The sequence below is a fragment of the Saccopteryx bilineata genome, chromosome 8 (assembly GCF_036850765.1).
Source record: "Saccopteryx bilineata isolate mSacBil1 chromosome 8, mSacBil1_pri_phased_curated, whole genome shotgun sequence".
Lineage (NCBI taxonomy): Eukaryota > Metazoa > Chordata > Mammalia > Chiroptera > Emballonuridae > Saccopteryx > Saccopteryx bilineata.
The window spans coordinates 34570205-34590394 of NC_089497.1; the positions used below are offsets into that span (position 1 = coordinate 34570205).

A 20190-nucleotide genomic window follows, 5' to 3' on the forward strand; every position below is an offset into this window, starting at 1 on the left:
TTGATTCTGAACATAATTATTATCCTCTATAAGCTTCACTTACCATTCAACTTTAAAAGCTTATACCTATAATTATACTAATCTGCTATGGTGTTTTCTAAACCTATGGCCCTGTAATATTTATCTATCTACACCTGTGGATTTACCTATCTACCTAAATAATCAACAATATTATATTAAAAGCAAGAAGATAAAAGCAGATATTTTTATTCATAAAATAAAAAAAAGTAATATATTTTGCTTTCAAACACCCTTAGAATTTCTTAAGTAACTTTTGCATTAAGTGTCTGTACATGATTTGGGCTGCAGTATAAGTAGAGAATCTTATTTATGTCAAAAGCATTATAGATACTTGCTCATTATACATACATTTGCACAAATTGGCCTTACCTGTGTAACTTTTATATGATCATGAGGTGTCGGTTCACATAATCCAGTTAAATCGGGATTATAACTCCTCCCATCAGGATAAAGGTAGCTGGATTATAAACAGAAACCTTATTATTATATAGATGTTTTAATTGCAATTAAGCTATTTAATTGGATTCTTCTATATTCAAACACACACTTGGATATTTCCTTTTTATGTAACATATCAAATATCTTTTCTATCATTATTTCCATAATATTTTTTTATTTTCAAAACATTTAAAATAGAGAAATCTGTAGTCATCCAGCCCACTGGGAACTACCAGTGTTGCGTGGAAAAAACCTACTCAAGACACAAACTTATGTCAAGAGGAAGAGAGAGGGAGGCCTGCCAAGGGAGGCAAAGAGGACCTCCTGAATCTTCTCCCTTAGCCTTTATTATCAGAAGCGGAACAGAGGTCACAGGACTACAAGGGAGGCAAAGAGGACCTCCTGAATCTTCTCCCTTAGCCTTTATTATCAGAAGCAGAACAGAGGTCACAGGACTACAAGGGAGGCAAAGAGGACCTCCTGAATCTTCTCCCTTAGCCTTTATTATCAGAAGCAGAACAGAGGTCACAGGATTACAAGGGAGGGAGATCAGGTGACAAGAGGAAGATGATTAATGGACTTTTTGCTGACATGGAGAAAGCAGGGCTAATTTGGTCAGAATATTCTTTTTTCTTTTGCTAATTAACAAGCACAAAGGAAGGGGCAATCCAGAACCTCTAAACTAATTTTCTAAAGCCAGTCCACATGCATTCCTTTGTGTCTGCACAAAGGTCACCCACTCACACTTTCTTAGTGTTTGCATCCAAGAGACATTCACTCAGGGCTTAACTAAAGTTCCCCAATCCAAGTCATAGAAGGTTTAAGGTTAAATGGATGATTCCTTACAAAAATCATCTTCATATAAGAAATATGTAACAAATGTGGACTCAGCCACTAAGCAACCATTTTCAAATAAATACCTTTATAATATGTCTGTTAAGTTAAAAAATTTATTTTACTGGCCCTTCATGTTCTATTCCAATATATTTTAAACATACATATTTTTGCAATTATTACAGATTTCATATAAAGCACAGTTAATGTTAAATGTATCATTTTGTACCATGCTTAACATCACAAGGAGAGAAAAATGGAATGAAAGCCCATAATTTTCCCCCAAAAGTTATTCTAACACTCATATAGCGTTCCCATTTCTCTAGTTTCCCATCCCCCTTCCATCTCGTCTTCTACTCACTGGACACAGACACACGTGTGCGTATACGCACCGTTAAAGAAATTAAAAAGTGTTACAATTCCGTGTGTCATTTATTTCAAAACAAGCCACAAAAACAGAATGGTTTATAAACATAGGCTCCATGGTTAGAAAAATTGAAATAAGAACTAAAAGTTAAGTAATAATGCCATCTTGCCATTCATTAAAAATGAAGTTTATTACGTTGGTAAATGCCTATACTAGATTTTTTTAAAAATGGAAATATTACTGTTGGATTTTGTCAATTCATTAAGTGATGCTTAATTTCGGTCAATATCTTTCTGTTTAAATGACTTAACTGAAAAATTAAGAATACATTACTACAGTGGTGAATATTTTAAAGGGCAAAACTATAATAAAACTATTCTGTGAAGTAACAAATAATATTTATCCTCAAACTAAAATTTTCTGGAAAACCAGAAAAAAATGAATCTAGACTCTAGAGGATAGACAATTCTCAAATGGTAAGGAACAAATCAGTTACATAATTTTTTTTTTAAGATTTAGGAAAAGGAGTTGACTACATCTGAATATGATGCAAATTTAGAATGTCATTATGGGAACAAAATAAAATTCTACAAATATTAAATGAGCGGTGATAAGCAAAAGTTGAAAACTAACTTTCTTTTTATATCCTAAAGGGGCCAATTTTTAAAATTATTATATAACATTTAGATCATCACACTTCAAACACATGCAGAAATTCTAGGAAGAAGTCAGGAATAAAAGATTACAATTATGACTATAAGGTTATTAGAGAAAAGGTTAAAAGGTTCTCTTTGTTTAATGTATAGAGGCCAATTCAATTATTACTGTACTCAGTAAACCAGGGTGGTAATGGTGAGCCCCTTACAATGGCGGTGAAGGAAGAAAGAATCTTAGCTGGTTGTCGAAGTAAATTTATCACATCAGTAATAAAATATTGAATCAAATGTCAGGAAAGAACATATGACCTAGAAAACACTGGACGAGATAGATGATATCCCTCCCATGTTTTTACTGATCTTAAAAAAAAAAAGATCTAATTAATATAATGTCTATTTTTAATCTAATCTAAAAATCTGATCTGCTCTAAAATCAGATTAAAATTTCAATCTGATTTATTTTTAATGTAATCTATCCCTAAAGTACAAATTCAACTACCCAAACTCCTCTCAAGATGTGTCTATGTGCAAGTGTTTGTGTAAATATTAACAATTCATTTATGCAGGCATTCAGAAACTAGACGACTGGTTACAAATCATAGTCTGTTATTTTGATTGACTTTTGAAAAAAATAGATGAAGGCATTGCAATAATATAAGTAAGTTATATTAAATTATAGACTTTTCCACTCATAACTTTTATAAATTTAAATTTTAAAGCACATTTTCTTTAAAACAAAAATCTTGCAATCTAGTGAATCAAAGCTACATATATGAATCTCTACTTCATCAGAGAGAAAGTACAAATAACTGAGAACAGCAAACTTATGATAAAAAAAAGAAAAGAACACACTTAGTACCACAATTTGCCATACAATTCTTATATATCTATTTTAGAAAGCTTACAACTTTAAAAAATGCAATTTTTTTCTTCACATAGATCCCATCACAACCCTAGCTGGTGGTTCAGTGGATAGAGCATCAGCCCAGCATACTGACGTCCTGGCCTCAATTCCCGGTCAGGGCACAAAAAGCATCTATCTGCTTCTTCCCCGCTTGCTCTTCCCCATCTTCCCCTCTTCCCCTCCCATGCCTCAATTGGTTCCAGCCTGGCCCTGGGCTCTGAGGATAATTCTGTTAGAGCACATCAACCTCAGGTGCTAAAACTAGCTCAGTACTCAGGCATGGACCCAGACAGGGGTTGCCGGGTAGATCCCTGTTGGGGAACATGCAGGAGTCAGCCTCACTGTCTCTCCTCCTCTCACCTAGATCCCATCACTTATGTTTTCTTCTTCTTTTTTTTTTTTTTTTTTTTTTGTATTTTTCTGAAGCTGGAAATGGGGAGAGACAGTCAGACAGACTCCCGCATGCGCCCGACCGGGATCCACCTGGCATGCCCACCAGGGGAGAGGCTCTGCCCACCAGAGGGCGATGCTCTGCCCCTCCAGGGCATTGCTCTGCCGCGACCAGAGCCACTCTAGCGCCTGGGGCAGAGGCCAAGGAGCTATCCCCAGCGCCCAGGCCATCTTTGCTCCAATGGAGCCTTGGCTGCGGGAGGGGAGAGAGAGACAGAGAGGAAAGAGGGGAGGGGGTGGAGAAGCAAATGGGCACTTCTCCTATGTGCCCTGGCCGGGAATCGAACCCGGGTCCCCCGCACGCCAGGCCGACGCTCTACCGCTGAGCCAACTGGCCAGGGCTCTTCTTTTTCTTTTTTTCTTTTTTTTTTTTGCAGTTATTTTGGGAAAGGAAAAACTTAAATTATTTGCTCTTTGCTGACTCGGGTAAATTTTACCCTGCTAGGTTTCTGTCATAATCCATGCTGTAGCAAGTTGAATCACATATGTCCCTAAATTACTCAGCAAAGCAAAGGGCGATAAAAGTCAGTGTGATGAAATGACAGAAATTATAACAGGAGGAACTGGCATAGGACTAAAATGAATGAGAGATATCTACTGTAAAAGGACTTATCAGGTTGTCTACTATATGGGTGGGCAAAAGTAGGTTTATAGTTGTTTATATGAAAAATAATATAGTAATTAATACCTAATGCCAGAATAAAATGTTTTGCAGATTCACAACTGTAAATCTACTTTTGCCTATTCTGTATATTTGCATGTGTAGTTTTATATCTATTTTAAAACAACTTTTAAGTTGTAACTTCTTTTCCTATAAAAGATATAAACTCATTATTTCATGTTGTATTTATTTTCTATAACATAAAGTTAGATTCAAATAATTAGGTTACCTTAAAATGACGATTAAAAGAGATACACAATAAAAACTAAGTATCTATCTCTTAGTTTCAAACAGAAAACAACTCTGTCACTTGCCTCACTATCCATTTTCTCCATCTCACAGCATCTGTGTTTTTCAGATCTGTGAACAGGCCCTCACTCCCGTTTCTCATACTCACAATCCTTCCCTGCTGCCATCAATCAGGGCTTGAAATAAGGGCTTGTTATGAGGTATGGTCTGTAAGATATTGCCATCCCCGGTCACATAGCCGATGGCCCACTGTCCCAATCTAGTGCAGCTTAACCGGAAAATATAGCTGTAAAACGTAAAAGAACTATGTTTAATCACATTCAAAATGTATAAAGTATTATACAATTTAAGATTTTCAAGCAAAAGAATAAACAGAATCATAAAATTCCTAATATAAATTTCTTCCTTCTAAATTATTTTAACTCTGTGGTATTTCTCCATTTGTTGACCTGTAACAGAAGTAATGTACATTTCATTTAAAGATCTGCAGTTATATAAGAAAATAATTAAAATCATAAACTATTAAGTGATTTGTTGCCATCACCATTAGTGAACACTATAAAAAAGTGCTGAAACAACAATGAACTATGACGTAAATAATTTGGAAAGTAAAAATAAAGTAAGAAAAATTTATTTTGTGCATCTCAGAAATTGAGCCAGTTTCTACTGTGGAATCCAAGATGTTATTTTATCATTTAAAAATTATACAGTTTTAGTTGTTAATAACTTGAATTATTATTTAAAAATAATACTTTTGCTTTCAGGTATTCCAGCCATCCATCTTTAAATAAGAGCTCAAAAGAGCTGACTTGTAAATATTAAAATCCTCACTTTAGTTATAAAACTTTTGGAAAGAACATCTCAAGAAAGTTTAAAAATATTCTCCTAGACAGCCTGAAAACAGAATATCAACCTATCAATTATTGACATCCTTAATCAGATAAAAAATTCCATATAGACTTATGACTGCCAGTTGGATCCCAAATAAAGCATGACCTGTGGAACCCAGATGTTCTTGGGAAAAGCCCAACTCCTTTCTTTACCATGAAACCAAAGGATGAGACACTTTCCAAGACAAAGGACCAGCCAGTTAAACAGATGCATTCTGTAAAGCAAACATCTATCAAAACTATTTGATTTATTCCTTAAGAGAGTTTTCCTTAACACATTTTTAATATCCCATCTCACTTGACATATTATAATTTACCTAAGACTAAACCTTTCATCTCTAACTACCTAAATTTTTGTAGAATAAATTGTTACAGGGCAAGTTGAGAAGAAAAGAAAGGCTTCTTTCCACCGAGCACTATCTTTCTATTAAGGGAACTATTCCAGTAGTGATGAGTCTGGCTTTTGCCTCTAACATGTCATTAACTACCACCAGGTCTTGAACAAGAGAACATAAAAGGAACTCAGTTTCCTTATTATATTTATAGACTTGAACAAGGTAATTTCCCAAATAACTTCTGCGTTAAATTGGTAAGATTGCACAATTCCAACCATATCACATCTTTCAAATTATTCTCCAGCAACAGAAACAACAAAACAAATTTAAAAACCTTTGATGCCAATTAAGAGTAAAAATATGGAAAATCCTGGTTTGAGAAATCCTTGGATGAAACCCAGTGATTCAGCTAAGCCACTGTCAACATGAAAACTACCTGACCTGCTCTCCTGGTCACAGTGAGAACCAATGCTCCTTAATCTTAAAGAAGACTTCAACAGGAGCTAAAGCTGTTATCTGCACCCGCTACTTTCCTTTTTATAGCATTATAATAAAGAAGAAAGGAATCAACAATATTGACTTGTACTTGAAATGATTTTGTTAAAAGACAAGCAAGCACCATTTGCACTACAAGTCAAAGAAAAAAAAATATTAGAAAAAAAGAGTTAAAAAAAACCTCCTTCCTAAAATGCAATGATCCCTCTATGAAAATCAGTACACTCATGGACACTGACATGACGGGCTCTTACTAAAATGTGTGTGTGTGAGGACAGGCCTCTACCGTCATTACTGCTCTACCCAGCACGTGAACTTACCATAGCACAAATGGTGAATATGTGCCTAATGCGTTTCTGAATAAGATGTGAGAAAAATGTATAAATAAGGGACGAGACATTTTCTGATCGCAGATCTGTCATTAATCAAGTGTGATTTCTTGGGCAAAGTCAGAGGGGCTGATCAAACAGTCAACCTCAGTGAATCTTACTCAGTTTATCATCTAGAAATAAAACAAATTCAAGAAGTTCCCGTGGACATGAAATTGGCTTAGATTATAACGAGTTTATATATGTTTATGTACTTTTCTGTTTTTATTTGTATATATGTGTTTATCATAGAACCATACTAAATGTCTTGAAAAATAATTAAAAAATAGAGCCTGGCCAGGCGGTGGCACAGTGGATAGAGCATTGGACTGGGATGTGGAGGACCCAGGTTCAAGACCCCAAGGTCGCAGCTTGAGCACGGGCTCATCTGGTTTGAGCAAAAGCTCACCAGCTTGGACTCAAGGTTGCTGGCTTGGGCAAGGGGTTACTCGGTCTACTGAAGGCTCGTGGTCAAGGCACACATGAGAAAGCAATCAATGAACTAAGGTGTCGCAACGAAAAACTGATGCTTCTCATCTCTCCGTTCCTGTCTGTCTGTCCCTATCTATCCCTCTCTCTGACTCTCTCTCTCTCTGTCTCTGTAAAAAAAATAAATAAAATAAAATGAATAAAGTTTTAAAAAAATAAATGGAGCTGATATTCAAATATACACAATTTTATACACAAACAGGTGTCATGAAAGTCAATATGCTAATATTCTACTCCAGTTCAAATATTTTTTAGATTTAATACATGTCTAAGCTCATCAGATTACATAGTATTTTCTTTCACTTTATGAACATGTTTCAGAAGAAGCACAATGTATCATTTTAAAGGATTCATTTAAGAAGTACCGTTTCGGTCTACTTGAGATTCCCTCCCGCCACCCCATGGGTGTTACTGATTTACTTAGGAATGAATCCCAAAGGACTTGCACCCTTTACTGTGCCACCTCCAGGGCGTGTCAGGGCCTCACCTCCCGGGTTTGGTGCTGTATTTCTGCAGCCGTGCTTTCACCTCGTCATATGTGAGGAAGGCCATGTAACCCGGATGCGTCACAGCTAAGAAGTTCCAATTCCGCAAAATAGAGCCCCAAGGCTAAAAACAGAAATAAAACATATTATCTAGATGATATCAACTCCCAATTGTATACCAACACATCATTTAATACACCCACTGACATTCTCCTGGATATTTTTCATGTGAATACGAGTTTATGTGGCTTAGGTCAACTTTTATTATCTAATAGTAAACATTCAAAAACTTATTCTTCCTGGAAAAATATAATTAGGCAGAAAACATTCCTAGGAATAAAAACAGGGAAGAAAAAGAAAAATCATATGTCTTATCCACAAATTCTACCAATAAAGCACCTGTGATTACTTTACAAACTTAAACCACAACATTTCTTTTCAAAATCCTCTAACTTTGGTAAAAACAAAAGCCCTTATAAATGGTGGAGAAGGACCTTACAGGGTTGATCCAGTTCCCTTTCTTCCCCACCTGCTGTGATTCTCCCACTTCCTGCCTCTTCTCCAGACACACCGGCTTCTTGCTGTTGGCTTGAACACAACTGCACTCACTCTCACTTCAGAGCCTGTACATTTGCTGATTCCTCTAACTGAATACTCTTTCTCTAAATTCCCATGACTCCTTTCTCCTAATGTTACTTCCTCAATAACACTTTCTCAGACCGTCCCATTTAAAATTGTTACTTCTCAACACATTACTTATCACCCTGTCTGTCTGTCTGTCTGATTAACTACTACTGTACCTTTAGGCATCTCATTTTGTAGAACAAGAAACCTTAATACGGAACGTAAGTGATTTGACAAAGTTTATGCATTAACCATAAGCTATACAAGGAGAGCAAGGAATGTGCCTGTCTTGCGCAACAAATGGATACTAGCAGTGACATAGAATGTCAGAAACAGTGAGCACATAGAGATCACTGCTGTGAACAGCTCCCCCTAATTAGGGACTTGTCTGAAGGCCTTGACCCCCCATCCAGTCTTCTTCCCACGGTAACATACACTATACTCACATTTGGTTTATCCTTGCACAATTATAAAATTAGAAAAGCTTTATAGTTTAGAAGTGAATTATGTAAAAACCTTTTCCAGAAATACACACAAACACACACACAAGGTTTATATAATTCTTTCTTTAATGTGATTAGTTGATCTTCCAGTTAGTTTACCATGGCAAGAGAAAAAAGGCAATCAGTGACAGATAACTTTGCTTGAGGGTGGGACTGAATCATCTCTGCCATATTTTTAAGGCTGAAACTACGTGTCTTCCAAGGAATTGGCAGCGTACTATACCTGATGTGCCAGATTATTAACTTAAATTTTCTACATGAAAGAAAAAAAAAAGGGTAGTTTATGTTGCCAAGTGAAAGTTGTAGAAATAGTCATCCTAGCAATGATTACTGGTAGAAGGCTTCTGCTTTTGTTTGTTTTGAGACTTGTTTCTCATTATTGGTAAGCGTTTCAAATTTACAGGGCAGAACTCTTCAAAGATTATGTCTCTTGAGATCAGAATAACAAGGGAAAGAATGATTTAGTAATGACGAGCGTCTTTAACCTTTTCTGACAAAAGAAAAATCTTCTAAGGCATCTTCTATCAAGCTAAAATATCTAACTGGGCAAAAAAGGATCTCTACAAGACACGATTATTAGAGCCTTGTTTAGGTACTTGAACAAAATATATTTTAAATTTTCTTCTTAAAGCGTAACAAATTTGCATAAACAATACTTGAAAGAATAGCAGCGTATGGTTTTTTGTTGGTTTTGTTTTTTTTTTTTTTGTTTTTTAATATTTTTCTGAAGCTGGAAACGGGGAGAGACAGACAGACTCTTGCATGCATCCAACCGGGATCCACCCAGCACACCCACCAGGGGCGACGCTCTGCCCACCAGGGGGCCATGCTCTGCCCCTCAGGGGCGTCGCTCTGCCACGACCAGAGCCACTTTAGCGCCTGGGGCAGAGGCCAAGGAGCCATCCCCAGCGCCCGGGCCATCTTTGCTCCAATGGAGCCTTGGCTGCGGGAGGGGAAGAGAGAGACAGAGAGGAAGGGGGGGGGGTGGAGAAGCAAATGGGCGCTTCTCCTATGTGCCCTGGCCGGGAATCGAACCCGGGTCCCCCGCGCGCCAGGCCGACGCTCTACCGCCGAGCCAACCGGCCAGGGCCAGCAGCGTATGTTTTAAAATATGAAGAAAAAAAATCTGCTTTTATAGGCACCTTGTTCTGTTTTGCTTTGCTCTGCTTCCCTATCTACAAAGGACAAGGATGGAAAGAATATAAAATATTTGGGTCACTTCCATTCAAGTCCACACAAATTAATGAAAGAGTTGTTTTTCAAAAATGCTGAAATCTACCGAGAGCCAACGCACAGATCAAAATACAAGTATAAAAAAATGAAGTTTGAGTTTTGAGCCAACTACTGCAGTATTTAGCAACCATTTCTTAGTACATAATCTAGAGGGCCAGCTTCTAACTGCAAAAATATTTATGTAATAGAAAGAGTCTGTGTACTGTTCTTCTGTGAATGCAACCCAGTCCAAAACACGTGGTAGTTATGTGTTACTGTTTCTTTTTTTTTTTAAATATTTTGCCAACTAATGGTTTAAAGAAGGGAAAACAAAGTGCATTTGAGAATCAGAATTATTTTTAGAGATTAAAAGAAATCTTTTCATACATAAATTTGGAAATTTTTAATGACTAATAATAAATTAATGAAGCGAATAAGGAATCTCTCCAAATTCTACTATTTTCAATAATGGCCAGTGATTAACTTACAACTTATGCTGAACGAGGGCCCCCAATGGTCTGCCCAGATACTGTTTTTTCTTATTTACTCCAGTAAGTCACTTTCCTCCTCTGATTTTTCCCCATCCCACTGATGCTATGTATTCCACAGTATATTTTTTCAAACCCACTCATTCCTTACCCTGCTTCCCCTTGAATCTGTTGCCCCATTTCTCAAGAACCCAGTGTTGTCTAGTAGTTGGGAAAATTGAGGATGAAAAAGAACAGCAGCCCCAGGGAGAGGGAAGAGAGGAGCCCAGTCCCTGTATTCCCATCCCAGGATGTTAGTACCTGCCAAGTCCAGGTCTCTGCACAACCTGGAGAGGAGGAGAAGGAGAAGATGAAAGGCAGAAGAAAGAGGAAGAAATACAAATGATAGCCATTGCCAAGTTCTTCCCACCGACTCCTCAGCATTTGTTCAAGTTTCGGCAGAATAACAGATGACGGAAGACAAGAAGGAGGGGTAACTAGTATCCAGCTTTTTTACTTCTTCCATTTCCTAGCCATTCTCAACTTCACCTCCTAGCGTCTGCTGCCTCCTTCTTCAAACCCTTATTCTAGTTCTCCATGTCAGATGCCAATCCTGACAGGGTTCCCTACCCATTTTCAGAGTCCACTCTGCTAAACAACCCCCGTCCAACAATTTAAAGCTAGAGGAATTCACTGCCAATTACTCTCTAATATCACAGCTGCAGAACAGTATCTGTTCATGCAGGTACAGTGTTCCCAAACCTACATTTCCATACAGTATACATAATTATAACTTAAAGCGATTACTCAATTCTTAAGGTTGTGTAAAAAGATCAGTAAAATTTAATGCATCCACTTTTCTATTCATACAACAAATTTTATCTTATTTTAAGGTACATGTATGATTACTCATTTGAATAATAAAACCGAAAGAAGTAAAGAATCTCAAAAACACATAGAAGCCAATGAGAGTTTGTTAGCTACTTCTATAATTATGTTTTAAGAGAAAGTAGGCATTCTTTGGTCCACAAGGCAGAGGTATTTTTTTGGTCCACAAGGAATATTTTGGTTTTGTTATCTACAACTTTTCACAGAAGCTCCACTTAACATATACATAACTTTGAGTATTAAGATTACCTGGACTATCTTAAAGTGAAAAAACTTACAAGAAAATATGTGTACACATTGAAGAGCAGTTTGGGTAAGTGTTTAACCAATATTAGGTTGCCCTTATACTTTTTTTTTTTTTTTTTTTACTATCTAACTCTTAGGTATTCTAGCACTTAACACCCACACTGAAAAGTCATCGAGGCTCTCCCCATAAAACACTCTTCCTAGAATGAATAATTAGGTTTAATGTATAAAAATAATCTTTGTTCTCTTCCTACACAAGTGAAAGAAGCAATGCTACCACTACTTAGAGCTGTGATGGCGACCCTTTGTATAAAAACCGCCCACTTTTGCAGTGCTGGTCAACCTGGTCCCTCCCGCCCACTAGTGGGCATTCCAGCTTTCATGGTGAGCCAAGCACAGCACTGTTTGGTAGCTCCGCTACCATCCACCATGAAAGCTGGAACACCCACTAGTGGGCGGGAGGGACTAGGTTGACCAGCACTGCAAAAGGGGGTGGTTTTTATAAAAAGGTTCACCATCCCGAACTTAAGAGTGTCTGTATAATGTTAGATACAGTATTTGGAAAAGTATCAGAAACCTTTAAAGAAAGGAAAGATTCTGTTATAAAATAATCAGTATCAGGTAATACAACCTTTTTTCTAAAATTTACCTTACTATCATATAAGCTGACAACCTATATATGCCAAGGGAATAATCACAAAACTGCTATAAACTGAAAATAAACAAAAGCATTTATCTAATTTCTTATCCTACATGCCTCGGCAGAATTACAATTTTAGAGTTGTAAAGAAGTGAAATGTATTCTATGAGTATTGTTGACAAGAGTTAATTTGCCTTCTGTTAACAGGTTCTTTCATACATTAAAAGGTAATCCCACATAATCTTGTTTTCTAACATAAATCAGTCACCTGACCCTTGCAGGCTAGTGTAGAGCGGAGTAATAAATCACAGGAGCAAAATTCTCACAACATGTCAGACATGAAAACCAATAATATACTCTAACATTTTTTGAAAGCATGTTTCTAACTGAAAAAATCTTACTATAAACTAAGAGAATAAAAAGCTGCATAAGAATATAACCAAGCCCGGTTTTTCATCAATGTATCTCACTATATATACTAGAATTTATCATAAAGATTTTAGGTGGACTCTTTCATTTTATGACACTTGAATTGAATCCCATAGAGGATATACAATTTACTGGAAGAGCCAAATTCAAAACACAGATGTCAAGTGCTTATGTTTAGGGTAATTCCATTAAAGACACACAAAAGAGTAAATGATAGATAGCATCCAGCTTCAGCAGGATATCTGCCTCTCTGATCAGCTCTGTAAAAATAATTATAAAGCATTGATTTAAAAATAACAATAAACAAAACAAAAAAGGTTAATCTCTAAATCACACATGTTAGGAAGAAAATAGAAAAACACAAGTTTAATTTTCCAAGAGAAAGAACCGTAAAACGACCTACTCTAATGACATAATATTATGTACCAACTGAAGGTTGAAAATTATATTGATGAAAAGTATTTTCTGACATGGAAAGATGTTTATGACATATAACTAAATGAGCAAAGTAACTGGTAAAACAGTACACGCCAGAGTAATCTCCTATAAAGAACAGGGTAAATCTGCGATCTATTTCCAAGTTTGCTATTTATTTTCTCATCTAATGAATGTGGGAGGCAAAGGAGAGGAGCTGGGATACAGCCCCAGCAAATGCCCACCTGTAAAGGTTTCATTGTATCAGTTACTGGGCCAAAAAGACTAACAAAGTACAGTGAGAAACTAAGGAAGGAATTTAAAACAAAGCTCCTTTGCATGAATCTTCTCAGAGCTAACAAGCAGCCGTTAGGCTCACAGCACCTGATAGTCCAAACAAACTCTTAATCTTACAGCAACGACCAAAAACTTACATTAGTAACTGGCTTTAAAATGACAGACTATCAAAAATGAGACTATTTCCAATATGTTTGTGTGTGTTCATGCATATGTGTGTGAAGAGAGGTACACACACGTGTGTGCGCACAAATGCACATGCACACTGTACCCACACACAAGGGAGAAAAGGATGAAGCAAATGGAAACTTACCTGAAACAGCCTGGTAAAAATATCAAATTCAAAAACCGAAATATAATCATTACAAGTTAAATCAATTGTTGATTTCAGAGCCATTGCTTCCAGGCCAGAGCTAATCTGATGGACCTCATGGAGGCACTGTCTGAACACTTTCCATGGCACGATCGTTCTGTGCAAGAAAAAAAAATCAGTTATCAGATCAAGTGTCATTTAAGACATATTTTCCATTGAAACTGCACAATTCAGTCATAACATTAATATAATTGCATTTGTACTAAAAGACAAATAGTTGAGAACATTGTTCATAATTCAGAACACATGTAATAGATTTTGCTAACTGGTTATTTTCCGTTTGCTAAGACTATGACAAAAACCTAAATTAATTTTTCTCTCAAACAGTCCTTGACTATCAAGATATTTCTAAAAATAAAAGAGAAAGAAGGTATTAGGTCAAAGTCCTGTATATCTGACCTCTTTGTGTATACAAGATTATTTAACTTAGAATCAAGTTCAATTCTCCCTTTCTATTTATTTTCTTAAAATAATTACAAGATGATGGGCTCATATAATAGAATCCTTTATTCACTGCACCATTCGTCTACAGTCTTGAGAAAGATCAGGTGAAAAGTCATTAAGACATTTTGGCCACCACCCCAATGTTTTCTGAAGAGATGAAAAGCACATGTTACCTAATTTTTCACATTAATGCAAAGAAAGTAGTATTTTTAACCAACCACACACAATGTCTATCACATAAAATTTTATTTATTAAACACTAATTCACTCACTTATTTATAGTATATATAATGTATCAAAATTTTTATTAGATAATGCATTTACATGGTTCAGAAATTTAGAATAGCACAGACTGGTATTCAGGAAAAGTCTCCCAACCTATCTATCCCCTACCTGACCAGCTTCCAACATTCTCAACCTCCTCCCTACCATGAATATAAGTAACACTCATTATTTATTTCTTAGCTAATTTTCCTATTTTTAGAATGTTACACACCTACTCCTGAATAGATGGAAGAAACAAATCATTCATATTTTTAACATTTTAAAGCTGCAGTTTGGCAATAAGACAGCATAAGAGTAACACATATCCTCTTATAAGATAGCATATATTTAAATCTTAGACTTTTCTTTACCAGCATCTTTCGAGAAGACAGACCCATGCGTAACAGACTAGATCGGCCCCATCCTATACCAACCCTCCCAGTGAAACACCACTATAAATGTACAACTTTCATATTCATGCAACTTTCTGCTGCTGTGGTGGTCAAACTTGAGCATCCATCAGAATCATTGAAAAGACTGTTAACACAGAAACTGCTGATCCTCAACTCAAAATACTTTCATTCAGGGTGACTGAGGTGGGGCCTTAGAACTTACAGTTCTAATAAGCTCCCAAAAGAAGCTCATCCTGCTGTTCTGGTGACAACTTTGAAAGTGAAGTCACCGACCTATCCATTCATTGCTAAGGCAGGGCATTATTTCTCTGGAGAAACTTAACTATGGATATACAAAATACCAACTCTGTCCTTGCAGAGCACACCTTTTCAGGATATAAATAAGATTAGAATGCTATGCACTACAGAGACAGGATATTTAAGTACTGGAGGAATTCCAGAGAAGTGGTGGTCTGTGGCAAGACGAATAAATGAATGGTGAGATAGGCTTACAATATTGTGCTGTAGTACAAGAAAGTTTAGGCTTGATACACCTTTAAAAGAAAAAAACATAAGGCTGAATACATCAAAAGGCTTTTCTCTCTGTATGAAAAAAAAAAAACCCAAAAAACAAAACAAAACAAAACAAAACAGGAAACCACAAAAGACCGAAGAGAGACACCACATCAGATGCCATTTAAAAGAAACACACATCAGGCTCTCATTAAGGTTACCAAAATGCTGCTGATTTAAAAGAACAAGAAAAACTTTTGATAATATTAGAAAGCTATTGATTTATAGTGAAATGTAAATATGCATTATTGTCCAGCTTCACTTTAGTTACTATGGAAGTACAGATGACGAAAAAGCACATTTTCGATTGGTAAATCCTGTCCAAGGGGTCCTATACTACAATCTGTCCCTTCATTTGGAGTTAAGCCTCAAGGACTCCTGCCAGGACAACTTTGGCAAATGGATGTTACTCATATACCTTCATCTGGCAAACAGTCCTATGTCCACGTTACAGTGGATACTTATTCTGGATTTATAGTAACCTCTGTCAGTACAGGAGAGGCTGCTAAGCATGTTGTAGCTCATTGTCTGTATGCATTTCTCTATTATTGGATTTCCTAAACTGGTTAAACTGACAATGCTCCTGCATATGTAGCAAAAGCATTTATTGTATTTTGTCAAACCTTTCGAATTATGGGTATCTCTTACAATCGTTAAAGTCAAGGTATTATTAAAGTGTACCCAGCAAATATTTTAAGGTCAATTAAAAAAAAATTTAAAAGGGGGGAGTCATATCCTGGAACTCCTACAGGTCTACCATATCAAGCTTTTTACTTAAAAAATTTTAAATTTCCTTTGAATGCTGATGAACAGGAGATGCCAAATCTCCTGCAAACTTCTACCTTCTTTTATTTGATCCAGTTAATAACAGTGTTTTGTCATTTTCCAAATAGCTCCAGATATATGGAAAAGGTTTATATAGGCGGATGGGGATCCTCAAACCCCTCAGCGAGATCTTCTGAGCATGGCCTTTATGGTACCAAGAGGCAGAAAAAGCCCAATAGAGATCAGGGGAACTACCAGCTTTTAGGATATGCCCTTAAAGGCTCCAACGCCCCAAAGAAGTCTCATAGGAATTCATCCGGGTCCTGCTTCAATAGTGAAAAGGAAGGTCATTGAGCTAAAGCCTGCCAGGCTTACATGACTCTACTGTGAGGAAACAGGGACACTGGAAGGTAGGCTTCTCCCTCGCTCCTCTAAGGGAGGGTTCAGTCTCTTCCAGCCCTGCTCCAGCCACCTATGACCTAACCTTGCCCAGAATGCTGGGGTTTGCCACTGAAGGCTGAAGGTGCCCAGGGCCGTCGGCCCCATCTACACCACTGTGGATGAGCCTAGGGTATTTCTTCCAAGAAGCAGGTAAACTGATCTCATTTGCACAAAGGCCACTTAACTATGTCTTGCCTGAATAGTCAGGTTTTTTATTCTTCCCTCAAAGATCTCTGATGTGGGTGTTGATAGTCCTATTTTCTGCTGCTTTGTTCAATATATAGTGTTTCCTTTATTCCTCCTACCTCAATGCCCCACTCATATTTCAGGCTGGGACCTACTCCTAATTTAGAGCTCTCTCTCCCCCTTTTGCCAACTTCTATTGTGAATTTACCTTTGCCACCCAGCTTAGTGTATCCCAAGGTTCTCTTTACCAGGCCACAGTTGCAGAGCTCCAGGGAAAAGCACCCTGGTCTCATCTCTCCAGGCAGAGGAGAACAGAGGCTCCATCTCCACACATGCTGCAGATGGCTTTTCCAGTCTACCTGAATCATTACCAGATAGAAGCAGCGGTCATTGGGACTTGGACATGAGCTGCAAAGTGTAGAATTGTGACAACAATTCCAGTGCCATGCGGACTTTTCCTGGATGTGGACTTTTTCTGGACTCCTGCTCCTAACGGACTGAACTGAGGTTGGGTTGCATTCGCAGGGATTTGGAATGGTGTTGGTGCCAACTTGGACTTGGTGAACATATTAAGGACGCTACTCCTTTATGGATTCTTGTATTAGCCAAGAGTTTGCTTAAAGGCTTTAATCACAGTAAAAAAAAAATATATATATATATATATATATATATATATATATATATATATAACCGGATAAAGAAGATGTGGCACATATACACTATGGAATACTACTCAGCCATAAGAAATGATGACATAGGATCACTTACAACAAAATGGTGGGATCTTGATAACATTATACAGAGTGAAATAAGTAAATCAGAAAAAAACAAGAACTGCATGATTTCATACATTGGTGGGACATAAAAACAAAACTAAGAGACATGGACAAGAGTGTGGTGGTTATGGGGGGGAGGGAAGGAGGGAGAGGGGGAGGGGGAGGGGGAGGGGCACAAAGAAAACTAGATAGAAGGTGACGGAGGACAATCTGACTTTGGGTGATGGGTATGCAACATAATTGAATGACAAGATAACCTGGACACGTTTTCTTTGAATATATGTACCCTGATTTATTGATGTCACCCCATTAAAATTAATAAAAATTTATGTATAAAAATAAATAAATAAATAACACATTTTCTTTCTCCAAATTAAAGTTCCAAATATTCAACACACAAAAGGGACATGAACCATGATATAAAAAAATAAAAAATTAAAAGAACTACTGATAAGAATGGTATTTGTTTTATTGTTTTTATGGAAATGTTAAAATTTGTCATGTGTATAAAGTATAAAAAGTAAATAAATTGACCAAATACACACCTTCAATACCTATTACCATAAAAACCTAACCTCATCCCAACATTTAAGTGACATACAGATAATAATTCTTTTGAATATCCAATGATTTCCCAAAGCAAATTATTTTTTAAAAAGTATACAAATTTCTAAAACTTTACTCTCACATATAGAACATTCAGGAAAACAATTTACAAATGGAAAAGCTATATTTCCATAGTATTTGTGTAAACAGTTCTTATAGTTTACTTGTGATAAACCTGATATCCAAATAAGCATTTGATGGAAACTTAAGAATAATAATCGGAATTAAGAAGAAAGAGCTATATTTGGTTAACATACTATATACAAAAGTGTGTACAACAGAACCCCTCCTCTGATCAGCTAAGCCAAACACCCACCATGTGGAGAAGGTGGGGAAGAATGTGGGGAGGAGTTATCCTGAATCAAAAACAGAAACAGCACAATGACAGCTTAAAAAAATTGTTTTAAAACTATTACACTAAGGATCTGGACTTCCAAAGAAGACTTCAAGTTGCTACTACCCCATTCATTCCAGAGGTGTGTTGAGGGGAAGTAGGGAAAAGGAGAGGTGACTTTTCACATCTCTAAATTAAACATTAGCAACAAGACAGAGATGAAGAAAGTGAGAGAAAATATTCATGGCAAATTGCCTTACAAATGCACAGAAACATTAGTGTGCTGCTTGAGACCTGGGAAAAGAGGGAAAAAAAGAAACAGAACAGAGAACATAAAAAGGTCATCTAAGCCTTAAGATCTCATCAACCCAGAAATATTTCAATTTGTCCTTTTGCCACCTACAATTATAAAAGACTTTAATTACAAGTTAACTTTAAAATTCACTGAAAAGCACAAGTAACTGTCAATACACAAAGAATGGAACACAAGACCAATGGGTAGCCAGATACTTGTAATTTGTAGTAATATGATTTCAAGATCTTTAGACCTTTAATAGGAACAAGAGCTGCCACTTACCGATGGCTTACTATCTGCCAATCACCAAGTTAAGTTCTTTAGACAACGTGAGTTTGAAACAGTTCACACTAGGAGGCATATATTTATCTTCAGGGTACAGATAGAAAAACTGAGGCTTAAAGAGGTTAGGTGATTTTCCTAAGAAATATCTTAGATGTGCTATGCGTTGTGCCAGGTTTTGAACAAAAATGTAAGTAAATAAAGTCACAATCTAATAAGTGGGAAGACTTCAAAATAAATCATGGTGTGCCATGTGCTGAGGTTTTTATAGAAAAAGATGCATGTGCCATAGGAGCCCCATGGGATGTAGAACCGTGAGAACAGAAATTGTATTTTATTCATCTTCGTCTAAGACAAATAAGATTTCAACTAAAATATGTGTTTTCAAATTAAACTGTCAAAGGAGTGTTTCACAGAGAAGGAACCTAGAAATTTGACTGCTATCATTCACCAGCTACACAGGAATATTTGATGACTTAAGAAAAATAGTGGGTTCATATAAGGACGAGAGAGACAGGAATCTGATAAATATAAAGTTATTATTATAAATCTTTTATTAGATAATGGGCCCTGGTGTATCACAGAAACAAAATAATTATATTTTAAAGTCTTGAAAACAAAGTATCCTTTCAGAGAAAATAAGATCAAACCTATACAAGGAAACAAAATGGCAAAGCTGTCAGCAACTGACATGTCACTCAACCCTGCAGGCTAATGTCCTCCTCGGGAAAAGTGGAGGAGGGTACTAGATCTTCCCATTTGGAAATACTGCACTTTTTAAAAAATAGTATAAGGAATAAAAAACAAAAATGTGAGAAAACTGATACCCAGAGAAAGGCAAAACACTTTCATAAAACCACAAGTTCAAAACATGCTATACGTTTTAGTTTTAACTCCCATGGGGGAAAATTAGATACTAAAGGTGTGAATCTCAACCAAAGCTAGGTGTTCAGAAACAGGAACTCCAGCCTACTTCCGATGTGAATGAATGACAATTTACACAGCATTTCTAGAAGACAATTTGGCAGCAAGAAGCAAAACTCGGCACAATTTAACCCAGAAAGTCTACTTCTAGAGATTTCATCTAAGAAGGTTGT

The 20190-nt window shown here is 36.6% G+C and overlaps 1 protein-coding gene across 8 annotated transcripts in view; it reads right to left on the minus strand.

The window, feature by feature from the left end:
• The window catches only part of CBLB (Cbl proto-oncogene B), a 239262-nt gene that overhangs the window by 108881 nt on the left and 110191 nt on the right, over window positions 1-20190 (minus strand). For all 8 annotated transcript variants that reach the window (XM_066240711.1, XM_066240715.1, XM_066240714.1 and 5 more), the window contains exons 5-8: window positions 13676-13832; window positions 7645-7766; window positions 4729-4866; window positions 391-478 (exon numbers count right to left, since the gene is read on the minus strand). In XM_066240711.1, the coding sequence (XP_066096808.1) occupies window positions 391-478; window positions 4729-4866; window positions 7645-7766; window positions 13676-13832 (505 nt within the window). The remainder of the gene's footprint in view (window positions 1-390; window positions 479-4728; window positions 4867-7644; window positions 7767-13675; window positions 13833-20190) is intronic.